General features: G+C 40.5%; 1 protein-coding gene across 1 annotated transcript; it reads left to right on the top strand.

Annotated features, from left to right (window-relative positions):
- The first annotated feature begins 8,964 nt into the window (after nucleotides 1-8,964).
- LOC129627853 (olfactory receptor 2AT4) lies at nucleotides 8,965-9,936 on the top strand. Its single transcript, XM_055547324.1, has one exon. It carries the CDS (start codon nucleotides 8,965-8,967, stop codon nucleotides 9,934-9,936), a length of 972 nt encoding a protein of 323 aa, XP_055403299.1.
- Nucleotides 9,937-20,065: the final 10,129 nt, after the last annotated feature.

Below are 20,065 nucleotides of genomic sequence, written 5' to 3'. Positions count from 1 at the left end.
GGTCTCCCATGTTGCAGGCAGATTCTTCACTGTCTGAGCCACCAGGGAATCTCAAGAATACTGAAGTGGGTAGCCTAACCCTTCTGCAGGGTATTGTCCCAACTCAGGAATAGAACTGGGTTCTCCTGCATTGCAGGTGGATTCTTTACCAGCTGAGCTACCAGGGAAGCCCAAAACAGTGCTTAGAGGAAAATTTATAGCTGTAAATACTTATATTAATATTTATATTAAAAAGGGGGAACCTCAAAATTCATAACCTAATTTATAACTTTAAGATATTAGAAAAGGAAAGCAAACTAAATTCAAAGCAAGCAGTAGGCATGAAATAATGATAAAGATTAGACTGAAAATAAATGAAAAGAGAATAGAAAAGCTGCAGAGAAGATAAACAAAACCAACACTGATTCTTTAAATGTATCAACAAACTTGACAGAACTTTATCTGGACTGACCATGAAAAAAGAAAGAAGAGCTAATTACTAAAATAAAAATGAAAAGAAAGACATTAATACCATCTACAGAGACATAAATAAGAAATGTTAAAAGAGACCACCATACAACATCTGAAACGAAAAGCTGAGTTCATCACTAGCTTAAGCACAGGAAAGCTATAGTTTCTGGCATGGTTTGTTTTTGAGCAACACAGGGAGCTGATCTTAAATAGAGTTGTGGAAAATGTGGAGATTAGGGGTTGGTGGACTTTCAGGAGTAGGAGTATCTAGGGACTGGTTTGCCTTTAGCGGTGGAAGTGTGGTTACGGGAGTGAAGTAGTTGCTGGGTGACTGATTGATTGGCTGGCTTTCAGCAATATGTGTACTGATGCAGAACTGTCATTGAGTGACGAAAACAGGTTTAAAAAAGTTCTGATGACTATTTGTCACCATAGTTATAGAAGAACCAGTAATTTCCTAGAAGTTTGAGAACATTTTTATTCTCAGAGGTAAAGAAATAAATCATATTTTATTCTATAATGTGATAACAGTAAGTCTTAGAATAATGGCTTTTTACATGGAAATCTCAGCCAACTGTTTAGCTCTTCTATTTAGGTTCATTTTCTTTAGTAAAACAAAATAAAGTTAGAAACCTAAAAGGAATCTAAATCTTGGTTTGTGCTTGTTTTCTCTGACTTAACTGTTGTGATCCATGTAGGTTCCTCTGGCCCAAGTTTTCAAGTCTTTCAATTAGTTTCATCAATAACATCCCAGAAAGCCTTTAGTCATCTTCATGCTGTCAAAAGCTGGCTCTGGTTGTTTATTAAGGAGTTCTGTAGTGTCTGAGAAACAGAAAACTGAACAAAAGAGTCCACCTAACAATCTGGTTATTCTATAAAATTCTTTGCCTTTTACCTAAGAATGGTTAGATTATCTCCCCCAGAAACACTTTCAGCATTTACCTTTACCATCCAGAAGCAGTGATCCACATGTATAAATTTATCCCCAACTCAAATTTCTCTCTTGGATCAAAAAGAGTAGATCTGGAGAGGAAGAGATGACATATATAGTTCTCATTTGTTATTCAAAGAAACTTCCAAAGCCATCTTCAGCTCCATCGTGAAGTTCATTAGATCAGGAGGGGATGCGGTACCAGGTTTTGGTTTCCATGAAGATTTGTACTCAGCTGCCAAGGCTTAGTAACCTTGCATCCTGCAGTTATAAATCTATAGTGAGTAGATATTAACTATGGAAGTCTCTTCTAAGTGTTCTCAGACTTTGTGGGTTTGAAGCTGGGACCATCCCTGTCCATGAACACATGCAGATTTTAAAATCCATAAAATAAAAAAATAAAATAAAATAAAATAAAATCTATTCATACAGTAGAAACTAATACAACAGTGCAAAACATCTGTACTCCAATAAAAATGAATTTTAAGAAATAAATAAAATAAAACAAAATCTACTTACTGCTCGCCCCAGAATTCCTACTTCTAAGAGTCTATCTCAGAGATATATTTGGGCATATGTGCCCCTCAAATGTATGTTACAGAATGGGAGAAAAGAACTGCAAATGAAACCACCAGCAAAAGATTAATCTCCAAAGTATACAAGCAGCTAATGGAGCTCAACACAAGAAAAACAAACAACCCAATCAAAAAATGGGTGGAAGACCTGAACAGACATTTCTCTAAAGAGGACATACAGATAGCCAATAAACACATGAGAAAGTGCTCAACATTGCTCATTAATAGAGAAATACAAAATTACAATGAGGTAAAACTAAGATCATGGCATCCATTTCCATCACTTCATGGCAAATAGATGGGGAAACAGTTGAAACAGTGGCTGACTTTATTTTTGGGTCTCCAAAATCACTGCAGATGGTGACTGCAGCCATGAAATTAAAAGACACATACTCCTTGGAAGGAAAGTTATGACCAAACTAGACAGCATATTTAAAAGCAGAGACATTACTTTGCCAACAAAGGTCCGTCTAGTCAAGGCTATGGTTTTTCCAGTGGTCATGTATTGATGTGAGAGTTGGACTATAAAGAAAGCTGAGCACCAAAGAATTGATGCTTTTGAACTGTGGTGTTGGAGAAGACTCTTGAGAGTCCCTTGGACTGCAAGGAGATCCAACCAGTCCATCCTAAAGGAGATCAGTCCTGGGTGTTCATTGGAAGGATTGATATTGAAGCTGAAACTCCAAAACTTCGGCCACCTGATGCGAAGAGCTGACTCATTTGAAAAGACCCTGATGCTGGGAAAGATTGAGGGCACGAAGAGAGGGGGACAACAGAGGATGAAATGGTTGGATGGCATCACAGACATGATGGATATGAGTTTGGGTAAACTCCAGGAGTTGGTGATAGACAGGGAGGCCTGGCGTGCTGTGGTCCATGGGGTCACAAAGAGTCGGACACTACTGAGTGACTGAACTGAACTGAACCGATCACCTCACACCAGTTAGAATGATCATCAACAAAAAAATCTACAAACAATAAATCTGGAGAGGATGTGGAGAGAAGGGTACCTTCTTTCACTGCACGTGGGAATGTAAAGTGATACAGCTACTACAGAGAACAGTATGGAGATTATTTTAAAAATTATGAATCAATCTATCAGATGAACCAGCAATTCCACTATTGGGCATATACCCTGAGAAAATCATAATTCAAAAAGACACCTGTACCCCAATGTTCATTGCAGTATTATTTACAATAGTCAAGACATGGAAGCAACCTAGACGTTCATCAACAGATGAATGGATAAAGAATATGTGGTATGTTTTTACAATGAAATATTACTCAGCCATAAAAAGGAACAAATCTGAGCCAGTTGTAGTGAGGTGGATGAACTTAGACCCTGTTATACAGAGTGAAGTAAGCCAGAAAGAGAAATACAAATATCCTATGCATATATATGAAATCTAGAAAAATTGTACTGATGAACCTATTTTCAGGGCAGGAATAGAGATGCAGTCATAGAGAACAGATTTGTGAACAAGGGGAAGGAGAGGGTGGGCCAAAGTGAGAGAGTAACAGTGAAACATATACATTACCATATGTGAAATAGTTCGTGGGAAGTTGCTCTATAACACAGACAGCTCAGTCTGGTGCTCTGTGACAACCCAGAGGAGTGGGATGGGGTGGGGGGTGGGAGGAAGGTTCAAGAGGGAGAGGACACATGTATACTTATGGCTGATTACCATTGTCGTATGACAGAAACCAATACACCATTGTAAAGCAATTAGCCTCCAATTAAAAGTAAATTTTTTTAAAAAGTATGTTAATTATAACATTGTTCATAATATCAATAATTGGATATAGCTCAAATATCCACTAGCAGGATAATTATTAGATAAAGTATATAATACCCATACCATCAAATACCAAATATCAGATAAAAAAATGAAGTAGATCAGACATAGAAAGATTCCAAGACTTATTAAGTTAGAATAAAAGTGACACAATAAGTACAAAATGATTCCATTTATGCTAAAAGCAAAACACAGCTATGCACACACAAATGTTTAGAAAAGGTCTGAAAGGAACACGCCAGATCGGTCATAGTGATGACTTGTGAGGAGGGAAGGGGAACTGTGCGGAAGGGCTGATGTGAAGAAAATTTCCATTTTTTTATTCAAAAAAGCTCTGAATTGATGAAAATACTTAACAATGGGATCTATTTGTTACTTGCAAAATTTTTAAAAAACTGTTTGTTTTTTTTTTAACATTTTATACACATGAGTGAAAGAATAATGGAAAGAGAGCTGTGGAGCCAAAGGAGAGAATCAGGAAGCCTGAGGCAGGAATGGGCTGTGGCATGCCTGGGGGTGGAGCACAGACCCCCACCTCACATACAGCAGCACTGATTATATTCTAATCATGGGACAGCGTTGCCTAGTTAAGTTCATTAAAATAATAGTTCTGGAGACTTCCCTAGTGGTCCAGTGGTTAAGAATCTACTTTGCAGTGCAGGGCACTCAAGTTCAATCTCTGGCCCGGAAAATAAAATCCCACATGCCATGGTGCAATTAAGCCTACAAGCCACAACAGAAGGTCCTGCATGAGGCAACTAAGGCCCAACACAGCCAAATAAATAAAGCTTGACTATTAGCAAAATATTCACCTTCCGTTCATCAAGCAAAGTGTTTAAAGTCAATGTTGCAGTCTATTTGTTTAATCAGAAAAAAAAATAATAGCTCTCACTTAACTGAATGTTTATCATGTGATAGACACTGGGCTAAGCATGAAATCTTCCCAGTAGCCACTTACACTCTTACAAGATAAGGGAAGGAAGGCTCAGTGAGGTTATGGTGACATCATTGGAAAGAACTCAGGTCTCAGCCACGAGATGATGCACTGCTGAACCAGATTTGGGGTCCAAATCCCAGCTCTGCCACCAGCAACCCATGTGACCTAGGTCAAGTCACTCTACTTCTCCAGATCTCAGTTTCCTCAAATGCCATATAGTAGGAATCATCCTACTGGCTATTGTGAGACCAGCTAGGAAAACAGGAATCAAACTGCTTTGTTAGTGATAAAGTTCTGGGACCCATGAGGATGGTTAATGACACTGTTTTCATTTTCTGCAAAGCCAAGGGCCAAGTCCCCCACTCCACCCTAGGAAGTGTTCCCAGTGGGCAGATGTGGGGTGCCATAGGGGAGCCAACTTGAAGGAGAGCACCCCCACAGGGCCTGGCTTTGGGCTTTAATGGGCTGTGGCTCGGCTCCAACCTGGCCCTTTCCCCAGGGCCAAGTGTGATGATTCCACAGAAGACACCAAGGTGGATCAGGCACAGCAGGTGAGCTGGGCTGGGGAGGGAGTGTTCAGAAGGGAGAAAAGTCTGGGGTGGATGGGCAGGCAAGTTCAGGGAGGCCAGGAGGCCAGGAGCCCAGGCATACACACGTGCTGTGCTAGCATCCAGATCCCCGTGTGCACACACAGTCTGGCTATGTGACCCCAGGTCAGCCACCTTGGCAGGACAGACAGGGATGTGCAGTCACAATCAAGAGGCCAATGATCTTGTAAGAGATTCTCACAAGGAAGCAAGGCTGAGGATGGTAAAAGAAATGGGAATATTCAACAAGGTGTCCATCAACACTGTGAGTCACAGAGGAGAGAACTGCAGTTTGAGAGGGAAAGTGAAAGAGGCAGAGTGAGAATGGAAGCCCAGGTCTTTCTAATTCCAGGTAATAAACCCAAACTCTATAATTCACATCTATTCTCCTTTTCTGTGGGAATACCACAGGGTAGGGGAAATATGAGAGAAGGGCATGGATTTGGGAGTTGTAGAGCTGTACAATGACACAATGACTATAAAGAATGAAGCATGCACCAGGACCTTAATAAATGGGAGAACGTTACTCTCTCTTCTAGAGTCTTAGACCAGGAGGCATTCAGCTCAGACCCTTTGTGGAGCCAAATCCAGAGGGGACACTAAAAAGTGTGTATTGAGTTGAAGGAGATTATCTCTCCCAAGGTGTTCATTTTGCAGATGGGAAGACTGAGGCCTCGAGGCCCAAAGTCACAGCAAGCAAGGGGCCAGGACTCTGGGCTGCCAGGCAGGGCTCAGTCTTTTGCCAGCAGGTTGGCTCCAGAACATCCTCTGCTCTCACCCCTCACCAGCCTTGAACAAATATCTGTTCTTCTTCAACCCTCAGTTTCTCCTTTGTTGAAGGGGCATAACCACTCCCTGGCAAGATTTCATGATGGGAGGAGAAATGCATGGTGTGAGGTTGGACATTCAGTGACTGGTTTTTCTGTTCTCTGTCCCCTCCAGCACTGTAACTGGCTCATAGATAATCTTGACCAAAGAAATGGTCTTCTAACAATGTTTAGTGTTCTTAAGTCCTGAAAACACCGCCTGAAATATGTATTCAAAATAAAATTATTTAATCTAAACCACAAAATAAATGTAAAGGAGTCCAAAAATTTTCCAATTTTTGCTGTGTTTTTACATCAAATGATGCTTTTTTAAAATATCGAACACTAACATTTTTTCATGTTATTATCTAGCTAGCACCCTAAACACATGTTTTGTTGGTTTGTTGCATAGGCCCACTCTGCCAAGCAGAAGTTTAGGGAAGGAAAGTGTGTCAGTGCCTTTAGGATGAGCAAATAAACATCAACTTATTGATCTGTCTTGTGGCCCCAAGTAGATGAGGCAGCCTGGGCTCATTGCTTAGTTATCCTGGACTCAAAGTGATAACCCAGCCCTGTTGATGGTCTAATTCTGGTTCTGTCATTCACTTACTGTGTGACCATGGGCAAATGACAGCCTGCTTCTGAGCCCCACCCCCCACCTTTTGTGTTCCCTGCTATATAAGAAAAGGGTTAGACTAAGACTATATATTGCTAATGATCCTTTCGTTCTAATTTTATGAGTGAGTAGCAAAACAAAGCCAGGTGGGAAACTGCATTCTGGCCCCTGCCTCTGGAACCCCAAGTTCCTAAGAAAGGTGCTGGTGCTTCATTAAATAGAAAATCAGGCCTAGTTACAACCCTGGGCTTCCAGTCTGATGGAGCCACAAACACATAAACAGAGAAGAGACAATCCAGCGTGATCATAGCGATGACTGAAAAAAGCACGTGAACAGTGAAAACCAGGAAAGAGACCTCCAAGCCAGCTGAGATCAACAAAGACCTCTTGGAGGAGGGAACGCTGAAACTTAGTGTGAAAAAAGAATGAAGCAAGAGCAAGGAGTTGCCATTTGATGATAGTCAGGAGAAATAAGGCTATAAGAAGATAAGCTTTAAATGGAGGCTAAGGGATCATCTCTCATGAAAAATCCTTAATGAATACTGGATGGGAGCTTGGACACTGGGTTTAAGACCCATCTCTACTATGAATTGTCAGTTGACCTTAAGAAAACAGTTTCCAGACTTCAGACTCAGTATCTGTCTCCCCCACTTAATAGAAATGAGCCAGAGGAGGGAGAAGGAGTTGGACTTGATGGCTCTGAATTTTTGCCCCTAAAACCCCAAATCAGTTTAACTCAGGGACATTCAATCCAAAATTGACTTCTCTGAGCTCTTACAACATGCAAGAAAATAAAGGTGATTTGCATCAACTTGGGTGTGAGAGAAACCTGGTGATTAGCTTTGGGAGACTGGGGCTGGTCAGCTGAGGGTTCACTCTTTTAAGGCAAGGTGCAGGAGTTTTGCTTTTCTGCTTGGATAATGGGGGCCAACCTCTAGAACATTTTTTTTTTTTCTTTCAAGGAAGACTTTGCAATGGAGTGGCTTATTTCAGGTGTCTTTTACAAAGACATTTTACCAGCCTTCACCCACTTACAGGGAATCATGCCGCCCTCCACACTTAAGAAACTTAAGGACAATTTGGAATTTAGGGTTGTTGTTGACAATATCATCTTAGAAAAGGAGATGGAAAGAGACAATTGTTGCCCAATCTCTCTCCACATGAAAACTTAAGTTCTAGATTCTCCAGAAGACATAACATAGAATAAATAGACTTAGTCTGGCAGTCAGAGGTCTGGGTTCTGGCCCTAGCTCTGCTGTGTAATCTTGGGCAAGCTCTTGCCCCTTCTGTCTACAAAGAAAAAAAAACCTGGCTGGACATGTCTAGATTTGGCATTTTTATAATTCAATGGCATGAGAGATATTTTATTAGAAACAACATCAGGGATGGAGTAATCTCAGAGTCATATTCCCAGAGAAGAAAAGAGCTGGTGATTGTAGGTTCACTTTGGAAGACCCCTCCTACCTGGAAATCCAACTCATTGAATCCTTCTTACACCCATGTTTCTCCAAATTACAGAAAAATATGATTTGTGTAATTCACTCAGGTTTGCCTAATTGCTGCAGTGAAAGTGTTGGGCTAGCGTGATCTATTATAGTCTACACAGAAATGGAAGTACTGACATCTAGATTAGAAGGAGTCAGGAAGAACTACTATTCAAGGCTTACAAGAGAAGAATAAGCTTGATAACTATGTGAGCAATAGCATGTTGCAAAGAACTTTGGAGAAAGCAGTCCTTCCAAAGCAACATGGTGGAACTTTGAGTGCAAAAGAAGAGGCATGAGTTCAAGGACTTGATTTAAGAGACCTGACATCCCAAACTAGATACATAAAATCTAAGATGAAGACTAGCAGAAATCTTTCCAGAGAGTTTTTCACAATCATAATTCAACAATCAACTGTTTACATCTGATTATCCTAGTTAAATGTAAAGTCTAAGAAAATAGGGACTTTGCCTGCCTTCTCCATTTTCATCACTGTGTCAGCTGAACATAGCAAGTCTTTCATTTGGTAGGTTATTAGTTAATTAATAATTAGCTTGACAAAAGAAAGGAGGTAGAAGTTTTGGGTTCATACTGTAGGAGTTAATACTGCAACCTACTAATAAGTCTTCAAGAGCTGGTTGTAATATTACCTTTATATTTTGACTAGAGTGTAAATATTGTAGATTTCTCATTCCAGGATCCTTTGATTCTATTGTTTCCAGATATTCCAGTGTCCAGATGTTCCAGCTACCCATCTCCCAGAAATCCAGCTCTGGCTCACTATGGAGGCCACAACCTGTAACGGATCAGTGGGTGGCTCACCAGTCTTCTACCTGGTGGGCATCCCCTCTCTGCCAGAGTCCCTCTTCCTCCCTGTGTTTTTAATTTTTCTCCTTTTCTACCTTCTCATCCTCACGGGTAATGCCCTGATCCTGGTGGCTGTGGTGGCAGAGCCCAGCCTCCACAAGCCCATGTACTTCTTCCTGATCAACCTCTCAGCCCTGGACATCCTCTTCACCACAACCACTGTCCCCAAGATGCTGTCCCTATTCCTGTTTGGGGACAATTTTCTCAGCTTTACTTCCTGCTTATTGCAGATGTACCTCTTCCAAAGCTTTACATGCTCTGAAGCCTTCATCCTGGTGGTCATGGCCTATGACCGCTATGTGGCTATCTGCCGCCCGCTGCACTACACTGCGCTCATGACCCCGCAGACCAATGCTGCCCTGGCAGCCAGTGCCTGGCTCATCGCCCTCCTTCTGCCCGTCCCAGCAGTGGTGCAGACCTCCCACATGGCATATGACAACATTGCTAGAATCTACCACTGCTTCTGTGATCATCTGGCTCTAGTTCAAGCCTCCTGCTCTGACACCACCCCCCAGACCCTCATGGGCTTCTGCATCGCCATGGTGGTGTCCTTCCTGCCCCTTCTCCTGGTGCTTCTCTCCTATGCCCACATCCTGGCCTCAGTGCTTCGCATCGGCTCCCAAGAAGGACGCTCCAAAGCCTTCTCCACCTGCAGCTCCCACCTCCTGGTGGTTGGCACCTACTACTCATCCATTGCCATAGCCTATGTGGCCTACAGGGCTGACCTGCCCCTCGACTTCCACATTATGGGCAATGTAGCATACGCTATTCTCACACCAATCCTCAATCCCCTCATTTACACTCTAAGAAACAAGGATGTCAAAGCAGCCATTACCAAAATCACACATCTTAAGACTCCGGCTGGAATAGGGGCCCTTGACCTTTAGATGCAGCTAATTCTGATCTCTGGGGAAGGAAACGGCAACCCACTCCAGTGCTTTTGCCCGGAGAATCCCACGGACGGAGGACCCTGGTAGGCTACAGTCCATGGGGTCGCAAAGAGTCGGACACGACTGAGCGACTCTTTCAATTCTGCTCTCAGGATACCAAATAATAGTGCCTAGCACAGACTGTTGTTGTTGTTGTTTAATTGCTAAGTCGTGTCCGACTCTGCAACACTATGGACTGTAGCCTGCCAGGCTCCTCTGTCCATGGGGTTTCCCAGACAAGAATAGTGGAGTGGGTTGCCATTTCCTTCTCCGAGGGATCTTCCCAACACAGGGATCAAATCTGCGTCTCCTGCATTGGCAGGCGAATTCTTTACTTCTGAGCCACCAGGGAAGACCCCAGCACAGATTAGGAACTCTATAAATATTTTTGAGTAAATAAATCAGTAAATATAGAATGGTAAAAGAAAATTCTGTTGAGCAGTCAGCTTCAACAGTGGTTGCCATATTTTGGTCCAGGGCTTTCCACCTAGTGCAATGGAATAATGTTCATCTTTATATGATATCTTGCACTGTATAAGAATTTCACTTCTTCCTAAGAAGCTTTTTCTTTAAAAAAAAAAAAAAAAACCTGCATGACAAAAAAATCTTTAAAAGCAAAGGCAAAAAACAAAAGACTTACATCACAGGGAAAGGGCAAATATCCAAAATAGATTAAGAGTTCTGGAGAAGGAACTGGCAATCCACTCCAGTATTCTTGCCTGGAGAATCCCATGGACAGAGGAGCCTGGTGAGCTACAGTCCATGGCGGGGTCACAAAGAGTTGGACATGACTGAGTGATAACATATTTACATACTTCCTGAATTTTTAGAAGAAAAATCTAACATACAAATATAAAAATGGGCAAAATATATGAAAAGATAAGTTACCAGAAAAATGCAGTGGTCTTTAAACAATGACAGAATGTGGTCCACTGGAGAAAGGAATGGCAAACCACTTCAGTATTCTTGCCTTGAGAACCCCATGAACAGTATGAAAAGGCAAAATGATAGGATACTGAAAGAGAAACTCCCCAGGTCAGTAAGTGCCCAATATGCTACTGGAGATCAGTGGAGAAATAACTCCAGAAAGAATGAAGGGATGGAGCCAAAGCAAAAACAATACCCAGCTGTGGATGTGACTGGTGATAGAAGCAAGGTCCGATGCTGTAAAGAGCAATATTGCATAGGAACCTGGAATGTCAGGTCCATGAATCAAGGCAAATTGGAAGTGATCAAACAAGAGATGGCAAGAGTGAATGTTGACATTCTAGGAATCAGCAAACTGAAATGGACTGGAATGGGTGAATTTAACTCAGATGGCCATTATATCTACTACTGCGGGCAGGAATCCCTCAGAAGAAATGGAGTAGCCATCATGGTCAACAAAAGAGTCTGAAATGCAGTACTTGGATGCAATCTCAAAAATGACAGAATGATCTCTGTTTGTTTCCAAGGCAAACCATTCAATATCACAGTAATCCAAGTCTATGCCCCAACCAGTAACGCTGAAGAAGCTGAAGTTGAACAGTTCTATGAAGACCTACAAGACCTTTTAGAACTAACACCCAAAAAAGATGTCCTTTTCATTATAGGGGACTGGAATGCACAAGTAGGAAGTCAAGAAACACCTGGAGTAACAGGCAAATCTGGCCTGGGAATACGGAATGAAGCAGGGCAAAGACTAATAGAATTTTGCCAAGAAAATGCACTGGTCATAACAAACACCCTCTTCCAACAACACAAGAGAAGACTATGCATAGACATCACTAGATGGTCAACACCGAAATCAGATTGATTATATTCTTTGCAGCCAAAGATGGAGAAGCTCTATACAGTCAGCAAAAACAAGACCAGGAGCTGACTGTGGCTCAGACCATGAACTCCTTATTGCCAAATTCAGACTTAAATTGAAGGAAGTAGGGAAAATCACTAGACCATTCAGGTATGACCTAAATCAAATCCCTTATGATTATACAGTGGAAGTGAGAAATAGATTTAAGGGCCTAGATCTGATAGATAGAGTGCCTAATGAATTATGGAATGAGGTTAGTGACACTGTACAGGAGACAGGGATCAAGACCATCCCCATAGAAAAGAAATGCAAAAAAGCAAAATGGCTGTCTGGGGAGGCCTTACAAATAGCTGTGAAAAGAAGAGAAGCAAAAAGCAAAGGAGAAAAGGAAAGATATAAACATCTGAATGCAGAGTTCCAAAGAATAGCAAGAAGAGATAAGAAAGCTTTCCTCAGCAATCAATGCAAAGAAATAGAGGAAAACAACAGAATGGGAAAGACTAGAGATCTCTTCAAGAAAATCAGAGATACCAAAGGAAAATTTCATGCAAAGATGGGCTCGATAAAAGACAGAAATGGTATGGACCTAACAGAAGCAGAAGATATTAAGAAGAGGTGACAAGAATACACAAAAGAACTGTACAAAAAAGATCTTCACGACCCAGATAATCACGATGGTGTGATCACTGACCTAGAGCCAGACATCCTGGAATGTGAAGTCAAGTGGGCCTTAGAAAGCATCACTACGAACAAAGCTAGTGGAGGTGATGGAATTCCAGTTGAGCTATCCCAAATCCTGAAAGATGATGCTGTGAAAGTGCTGCACTCAATATGCCAGCAAATTTGGAAAACTCAGCAGTGGCCACAGGACTGGAAAAGGTCAGTTTTCATTCTAATCCCAAAGAAAAGCAATGCCAAAGAATGCTCAAACCACCGCACAATTGCACTCATCTCACATGCTAGTAAAGTAATACTCAAAAGTCTCCAAGCCAGGCTTCAGCAATATGTGAACCGTGAACTTCCTGATGTTCAAGCTGGTTTTAGAAAAGGCAGAGGAACCAGAGATCAAATTGCCAACATCCACTGGATCATGGAAAAAGCAAGAGAGTTCCAGAAAAACATCTATTTCTGCTTTATTGACTATGCCAAAGCCTGTGTGGATCACAATAAACTGTGGAAAATTCTGAAAGAGATGGGAATACCAGACCACCTGATCTGCCTCTTAAGAAATTTGTATGCAGGTCAGGAAGCAACAGTTAGAACTGGACATGGAACAACAGACTGGTTCCAAATAGGAAAAGGAGTACATCAAGGCTATATATTGTCACCCTGTTTATTTAACTTATATGCAGAGTACATCATGAGAAACGCTCGACTGGAAAAAACACAAGCTGGAATCAAGATTGCCGGGAGAAATATCAATAACCTCAGAGATGCAGATGACACCACCCTTATGGCAGAAAGTGAAGAGGAACTCAAAAGCCTCTTGATGAAAGTGAAAGTGGAGAGTGAAAAAGTTGGCTTAAAGCTCAACATTCAGAAAACGAAGATCATGGCATCCAGTCCCATCACTTCATTGGAAATAGATGGGGAAACAGTGGAAACAGTGTCAGACTTTATTTTTGGGGGCTCCAAAATCACTGCAGATGGTGACTGCAGCCATGAAATTAAAAGACGCTTACTCCTTGGAAGGAAAGTTGTGGCCAATCTAGATAGAATATTCAAAAGCAGAGACATTACTTTGCCAACAAAGGTTTGTCTAGTCAAGGCTATGGTTTTTCCTGTGGTCATGTATGGATGTGAGAGTTGGACTATGAAGAAGGCTGAGCGCCAAAGAATTGATGCTTTTGAAGTGTGGTGTTGGAGAAGACTCTTGAGAGTCCCTTGGACTGCAAGGAGATCCAACCAGTCCATTCTGAAGGAGATCAGCCCTGGGATTTCTCTGGAAGGAATGATGCTAAAGCTGAAACTCCAGTACTTTGGCCACCTCATGTGAAGAGTTGACTCATTGGAAAAGACTCTGATGCTGGGAGGGACTGGGGGCAAGAGGAGAAGGGGACGACAGAGGATGAGATGGCTGGATGGCATCACTGACTCGATGGACGTGAGTCTGAGTGAACTGCAGGAGTTGGTGATGGACAGGGAGGCCTGGTGTGCTGCGATTCATGGGGTCGCAAAGAGTCGGACACGACTGAGCGACTGATCTGATCTGATCTTAAACAATGAAAAAGTATTTAGTCTACTGTGTTAAAATACTGTGTAAAAAGAATACAAATTAAAACTACAGTGTGAATTCCCCTAGTGGTCCACTGGTTAGGAATCTGCCTGCCAGTGCACGGGACATGGGTTTGAACACTGGTCTGGGAAGATTTCACATACTGCAGGGCAACTAAACCCATGCGCTGCAACTATGGAGTCCATGTGCTGCAACCACTGAACCCCTGAGTTCTAGAGTCCATGCTCCGCAACAAGAAAGCCACTGCAATAAGAAATTTCTGCACTGCAACTAGAGAGTATCTCCTCACTGCTCACCACAACTAGAGAAAGCCTGGCACGGCCAAAAATAAATATAAATAGTAAATAAAAAAATTTTAAAGTACCCTGAAATGCCATTTTCCACATAATCAGATTAGCAAAACAATATTTTGGCAATATGCATGTAGAAAATCAGAACTCTTGTAAATTACTTGTGAGAATGCAAATTGATAGAGCATTATTGTGATACCCACCAAAAGTAAATATGCATTTACCCTTTGACCCAGAAATCTCATTTCTAGGAATCAATCTCAAAGATACATTGGCAATAATTCACTAGGCTACTCATTCATCATTAGGGAACAGGTTGAAAAAAATTTTTTTAAGTATAATGCATCTATAAAAAGGAAGTGATAAAGCTGTATACTGATCTAGGATATGCTAATGGACTTCCCTGGTGGCTCAAATGGTAAAGAATCTGCCTGGAATGCAGGAGACCCTGGGTTGGGAAGATCCCCTAGAGAAGGGCATGATAACCCACTGCAGTATTCTTACCTAGCGAATCCCATGGACAGAGGAGCCTGGAGGGCTATGGTCCATAGGGTCACACAGAGTTGGACACAACTGGAGTGACTTTGCACACATGCACACAGAAGGATGAAACCTCTGAATTAATAAAGACGGTTACCTACAAGGAGAGAGAGGGAACAGAGTGGAGGGGACAGGAACAGAAACAAGACAAATGTACAATCTGACTTTAGATGTATATATAATTTTTATATAATTAAAAGAAATAAAAAAGAAAAAACACGATTCCCTCCTTTTTAAAATAAACAGAAACACTTGACCTTAGATGTCTATCAAATTAATGGAATGATCATTAGGAAAATTACTGTCTAAGAGTCATCGAAACAGTGCTTTGACTATACATCTTAAGAGGGATATAATTTAAAAATAAGAAAAATCATAACAGTTTAAATTACATTGAGAAGTCTTTTAAAAAATATGTTACAGTTTTACTTAAGAGATTAGATTGAAATTAAATCATTCTATAATCATTTAAAATATTTCATTTTGAAATTATTTTATACTTACAAAAAGTTACAAAGATAATATAGAGCTTCTAGTTAACCTTTCATCCAGCTTCCTCTAATTTTAACATCTTATGTAACCATTCTGCATTTATCAAAACTAAGAAACTAACATGAATCTATATAACACATTATCACTCAAAGTCCATAGAGCCCACTCTTAGTATTATATATTATTTTATTTTTTGTATAGACATCCAGTTGTTCCAGCACCATTTTTTTTAATGTTATAATCAATTATCGTGTTTTATTATGATATGCACAGAGACATATATTGTGCAGTCATACATACATATACATACTCTTTTTTTTTTTTTTTTGAGTTGGCAACAAGCTAATTTTTATTATATCCCAACTACTGCATTGGCTATGAAGGTTTTTCTGGGTAGTTTGGGAATTGGGCCAGTACTGATAACTTTTATTTATTTATTTATTTTTTTTTTTTTTAGTTTTTTTAATGTTGAGTTTTTTTTGTTTGTTTGTTTGTTTGTTTTAATTTAATTTTATTTTATTTTTAAACTTTACATAATTGTATTAGTTTTGCCAAATATCAAAATGAATCCGCCACGGGTATACATGTGTTCCCCATCCTGAACCCTCCTCCCTCCTCCCTCCCCATTCCATCCCTCTGGGTCGTCCCAGTGCACCAGCCCCAAGCATCCAGTATCGCCAGCACCATTTTTTAAAGCCTATTCTTCATCATTAAATTGTCTTTGAACTTTTGTCAAATACCGAACTATAGTTGTGTCTATTTCTGGGCTCTCTCTTCTGTTCCATTGGTACATTTATCTGTCCTTTTACCAATACCACATCATCTTGATTACTATAACTTTATACTTAGTGTTGAAATTGGGTAATGTGAATCCCCCATCTTTGTTTTTCTCTTTTAGAATTGTTTTGACTACTTCAGTTTCTTTGCTTTTTGATATAAATTTTGGAACTATCTTGCTGGGTTTTGATTGGGATTGTGCTGAATCTGAATCTATGTATTAAATTTGGGATACTTGACATTTTACCAATATTGAGTTTTCCAATTTAACAACTTGGATAGCTCTTCATTATCTAGATTTTCTTTGATTTTATTCATCAGTGTTTTGTAGTTTTTAGCCTATGGATTGTGCACATATTTTGTGGAAGAAAGAAAGTGAAGCTTGCTCAACTGTGTCCCACTCTTTGGGATCCCATGGACTATACAGTTCATGGAATTCTCTAGGCCAGAATACTGAAGGGGTAGCCTTTCCCTTCGCCAGGGGATCTTCCCTATCCAGGGATCAAACCCAGGTCTCCCGCATTGCAGGCGGATTCTTTACCAGCTGAGCTACCAAGGAAGTCCAAGAATACTGGAGTGGGTAGCCTATCCCTTCTCCAGCAGATCTTCCCAATCCAGGAATCAAACCAGGATCTCTTGCATTGCAGGCACATTCTTTACCAACTGAGCTACGAGGGAAGCCCCACATGTCTTGTTGGGTTTATATTTAAGTGCACTTTTTGGTTAGTCTGCTAATATGGTGGGCTTTTCATTGATTGGTTTTGAATGTTGAACAGATTCTTTATTCCTGGAATGAACTCTACTTGGTTATGATATATTGTCCTCTATAAATATTGCTGCTGCTGCTAAGTCGCTTCAGTCGTGTCCGACTCTATGCAACCCCATAGACGGCAGCCCACCAGGCTCCCCCGTCCCTGGGATTCTCCAGGCAAGAACACTGGAGTGGGTTTCCATTTCCTTCTCCAATGCATGAAAGTGAAAAATGAAAGTGATTTTTTAAAAATATTTTGTTTGGGATTTCTGCATGAGGGATACTGATCTGCAGTTTTCTATTAATGTCTTTGCCTAGTTTGATATTAGGTTAATATTGGCTGGCCTTATAAAATGAGTTGGAAAGTTTTCTCTCCTCTTCTATAATCTGGAAAACATTATGTAGAATTGGTATTATTTTTTTCCTTAAATATTTAGTAGTATTTTCCTATGAAATGACCTGTGTCTGGAATTTCCTTTTAGGAAATTTTTTTTCTACAAAATCAATTTCTTTACTAGATATAGAAGTGTGGGGTTTTTGTATTTATTTATTTTTAGCTGAATCTTTGTTGCTTTGCATGGGCTTTCTCTAATTGTGGAGCATGGGTTTCTCGCTGTGGTGGCTTCTCTTGTTGCAGAGCACAGGCTCTAGGCACTCAGGCTTAATTGTTCAAGGCATGTGGAATCTTCCCAGACCAGGGATAGAATCAAGTTCCCCGCCTTCGCAGGCGGATTCTTATCCACTGCACCACCAGGGAAGTCCTAGATATAGAAGTTTTAAAATTATCTATTTATTCTTGAATGGGTTTTGGTAGTTTGTACCTCTCGAGGAATTTGTCCATTTTATCCACATTATAGAATTTATAGGCATACAGTTGTTTGTAGTAGTCTTTCATTATCCTTTTAAAGTCTGTGATGTCTCTTCTTTCATTCTGAATGTTGCTAATTTGTGTCTTCAGTTCTTCTTCTTGGTCAATCTGGCTATAGATGTATCAATTTTATCAACTTTTCAAAGAATCAAATTTTAAACCTAAATGTCCATCATAAAATAGCTAGGGAAGCTCAGGGAACTCAGTGCTCTATGATGACCTAGAGGAGTGGGATGGAGGTGTGGGAGGGAGGCTCAAGAGGGAGGTGATATATGTATAAATATAGCTGATTCACTTTGTGGTAGAGCAGAAACTAATACAATATTGTAAAGCAATTATACTCCAATAAAAAAAAAAGAATCAGCCTTTAGTTTTATTGATTTTGCTCAGCTGTTTTTCTGTTTTCAGTTGTATTGATTCTTGCTATAATATTTATAATTTTCTTTCTTTTAAGTACTTTGGGTTTAAGTTTATATTCTTTTTCTAGTTTCTTAAAGTGAAAGATTAGATTGTTGATATGAGCCTTTTATTCTTTTCCAATATAAGTATTAAACTCTATAAATTTCCCTCTAGCTACTGCTTTCATAATTCCCTACAATTTTGAAATATTGTACTTCTCTTTTTTTTCTTTTCAACTCAGAATGTGTTTTTAATTTCCCTTGAGACTTCTTAAATTCTGGAGCACTTCCTCAGGCCCATCCACTTGAATAGGGCTTGATTCCAACCTCTGCCTCACCAGCATCATGTGGCTGCTAAAATCTTTCTGCGGCTCTGTAACCTCCCAGCTGCTGTCTTCTTCTGGTTTCTCAAAGTCTTTCCTTATACATGCACACCTGAGGAGTTGGTCCCTGACTTGAAGGGAATTTGTACAGATTTTGAAGTTCCTTCCCTGCAGTACTATCCTCCCCAGTATTTTGCCTTTTAATTTCCAGCCCTTTTGGTAATCCAAATTCCAACTTGCCTTGCCTCAGTTTATTAGGACTTTATTTTTCTAACTGAGCTCTATTCTCCAGTCCTGCAAATTGGGAAACGCCCTCAGGTAAAAATCTGGGATCATGTGGAAATTACTTCATGAGCTTTCCTATTCTCAGGGATCACAGTCCTTCAAGGTCTCTGAAGCCTTCAAACAATTGTTTTACATATTTTATCCAGCTTTTATGGTTGTTTTTTGCATGAGGTTTAGTTCCAAAGAAGGCACTCTGTCATAGGCAATACTTAGAAGTCCTCTTTGATTTTTGAGTTTTTGCACTATTGGTAGGAGAAACACAGTGCAGACCCTAGGACTTTAGAGTCAACTATGTGGGGTTTTTTTCTGCTGATAACTATTCTCCTTTTGAGAAACAGTTCCTCGCCCTAGTGCAGCTGAAAGCCCGACGAGAAACACTAAAGGACTATGGGTCCCAAGCTGACCCTTACAAACTGGGTATTAATTTGAACAAACAAAATATAAAATTGTATATGTACAAAAACATCCACTGTCAAGTGGGAAGTCAGGTAATAAATATTATATTAGCTCAAGCAGATCTTGAAGGCACAGTTGTATGAGTGGGTGGCTCAGACTTCCAAGATGCACCATCTTGCAATATTGAGACCTTCCCATCAGCTCTGACATAGGGCCTCATGGGAAATTCCCTATGATCAACTCTCCCAAGAAGAAAGAAATCAGGCTTGATTCACAAACAGTTCTTCACAATGTGCTCAGACTACTCAAACATGGACTGCTGCTACATTACAGCCCATTCAGGAAGGCCCTGAAGGATCAACAGGAAGATAAATCCTGTCAGTGGGCAGAACCTTTGCCATGGCCTCTTATCTTTCACCTGGTAGGTTCATCTCACCTGGGAGGTAAAATGGAAAGAGGTTTGGATCTATACAAGTTTATGAGCAATGGCTACATCTTTGCTGGGATATGAAGTAACTTAGAGCAAAGTAACAGGTTTGGCGAAGAGAAGATCTGGAGAGATTTAAGGCAATAGACTTCTGAGAAAGGCCCCAAACGGTGAAGATATTTTTGGCCCATTTGACAATTTACCAAAGGGAACTCATGGTGAAAAAACTCTCTAAAACCAGCAAAAATAGGTAAAATCAGATACATAAGATGACCCATTCGTATCAATCAGACTCATAATGAGAATGAAGGTTACACCATTGGCATAAAGTGTGAGGCCCCTGAGAGCTGTTAATAACGTTCTCATCATTACCAGCAAAGCCTAGAGACAAATCCTACCTCGCTCTTCATGTATGCTCCAGGTGATGCCAGGGAGTTTATTCCTGAGGGAAGATGGGTCCTCAAGGGAGCACCATCTTGAAGAAAATAACCCCAGGAGGCCTACCTGAAAGC

Source organism: Bubalus kerabau, chromosome 15 (genome assembly GCF_029407905.1).
Source record: "Bubalus kerabau isolate K-KA32 ecotype Philippines breed swamp buffalo chromosome 15, PCC_UOA_SB_1v2, whole genome shotgun sequence".
Lineage (NCBI taxonomy): Eukaryota > Metazoa > Chordata > Mammalia > Artiodactyla > Bovidae > Bubalus > Bubalus kerabau.
Note: the sequence above shows the minus strand (reverse complement) of the source record. Positions and strands in the feature narration are given on the sequence as shown.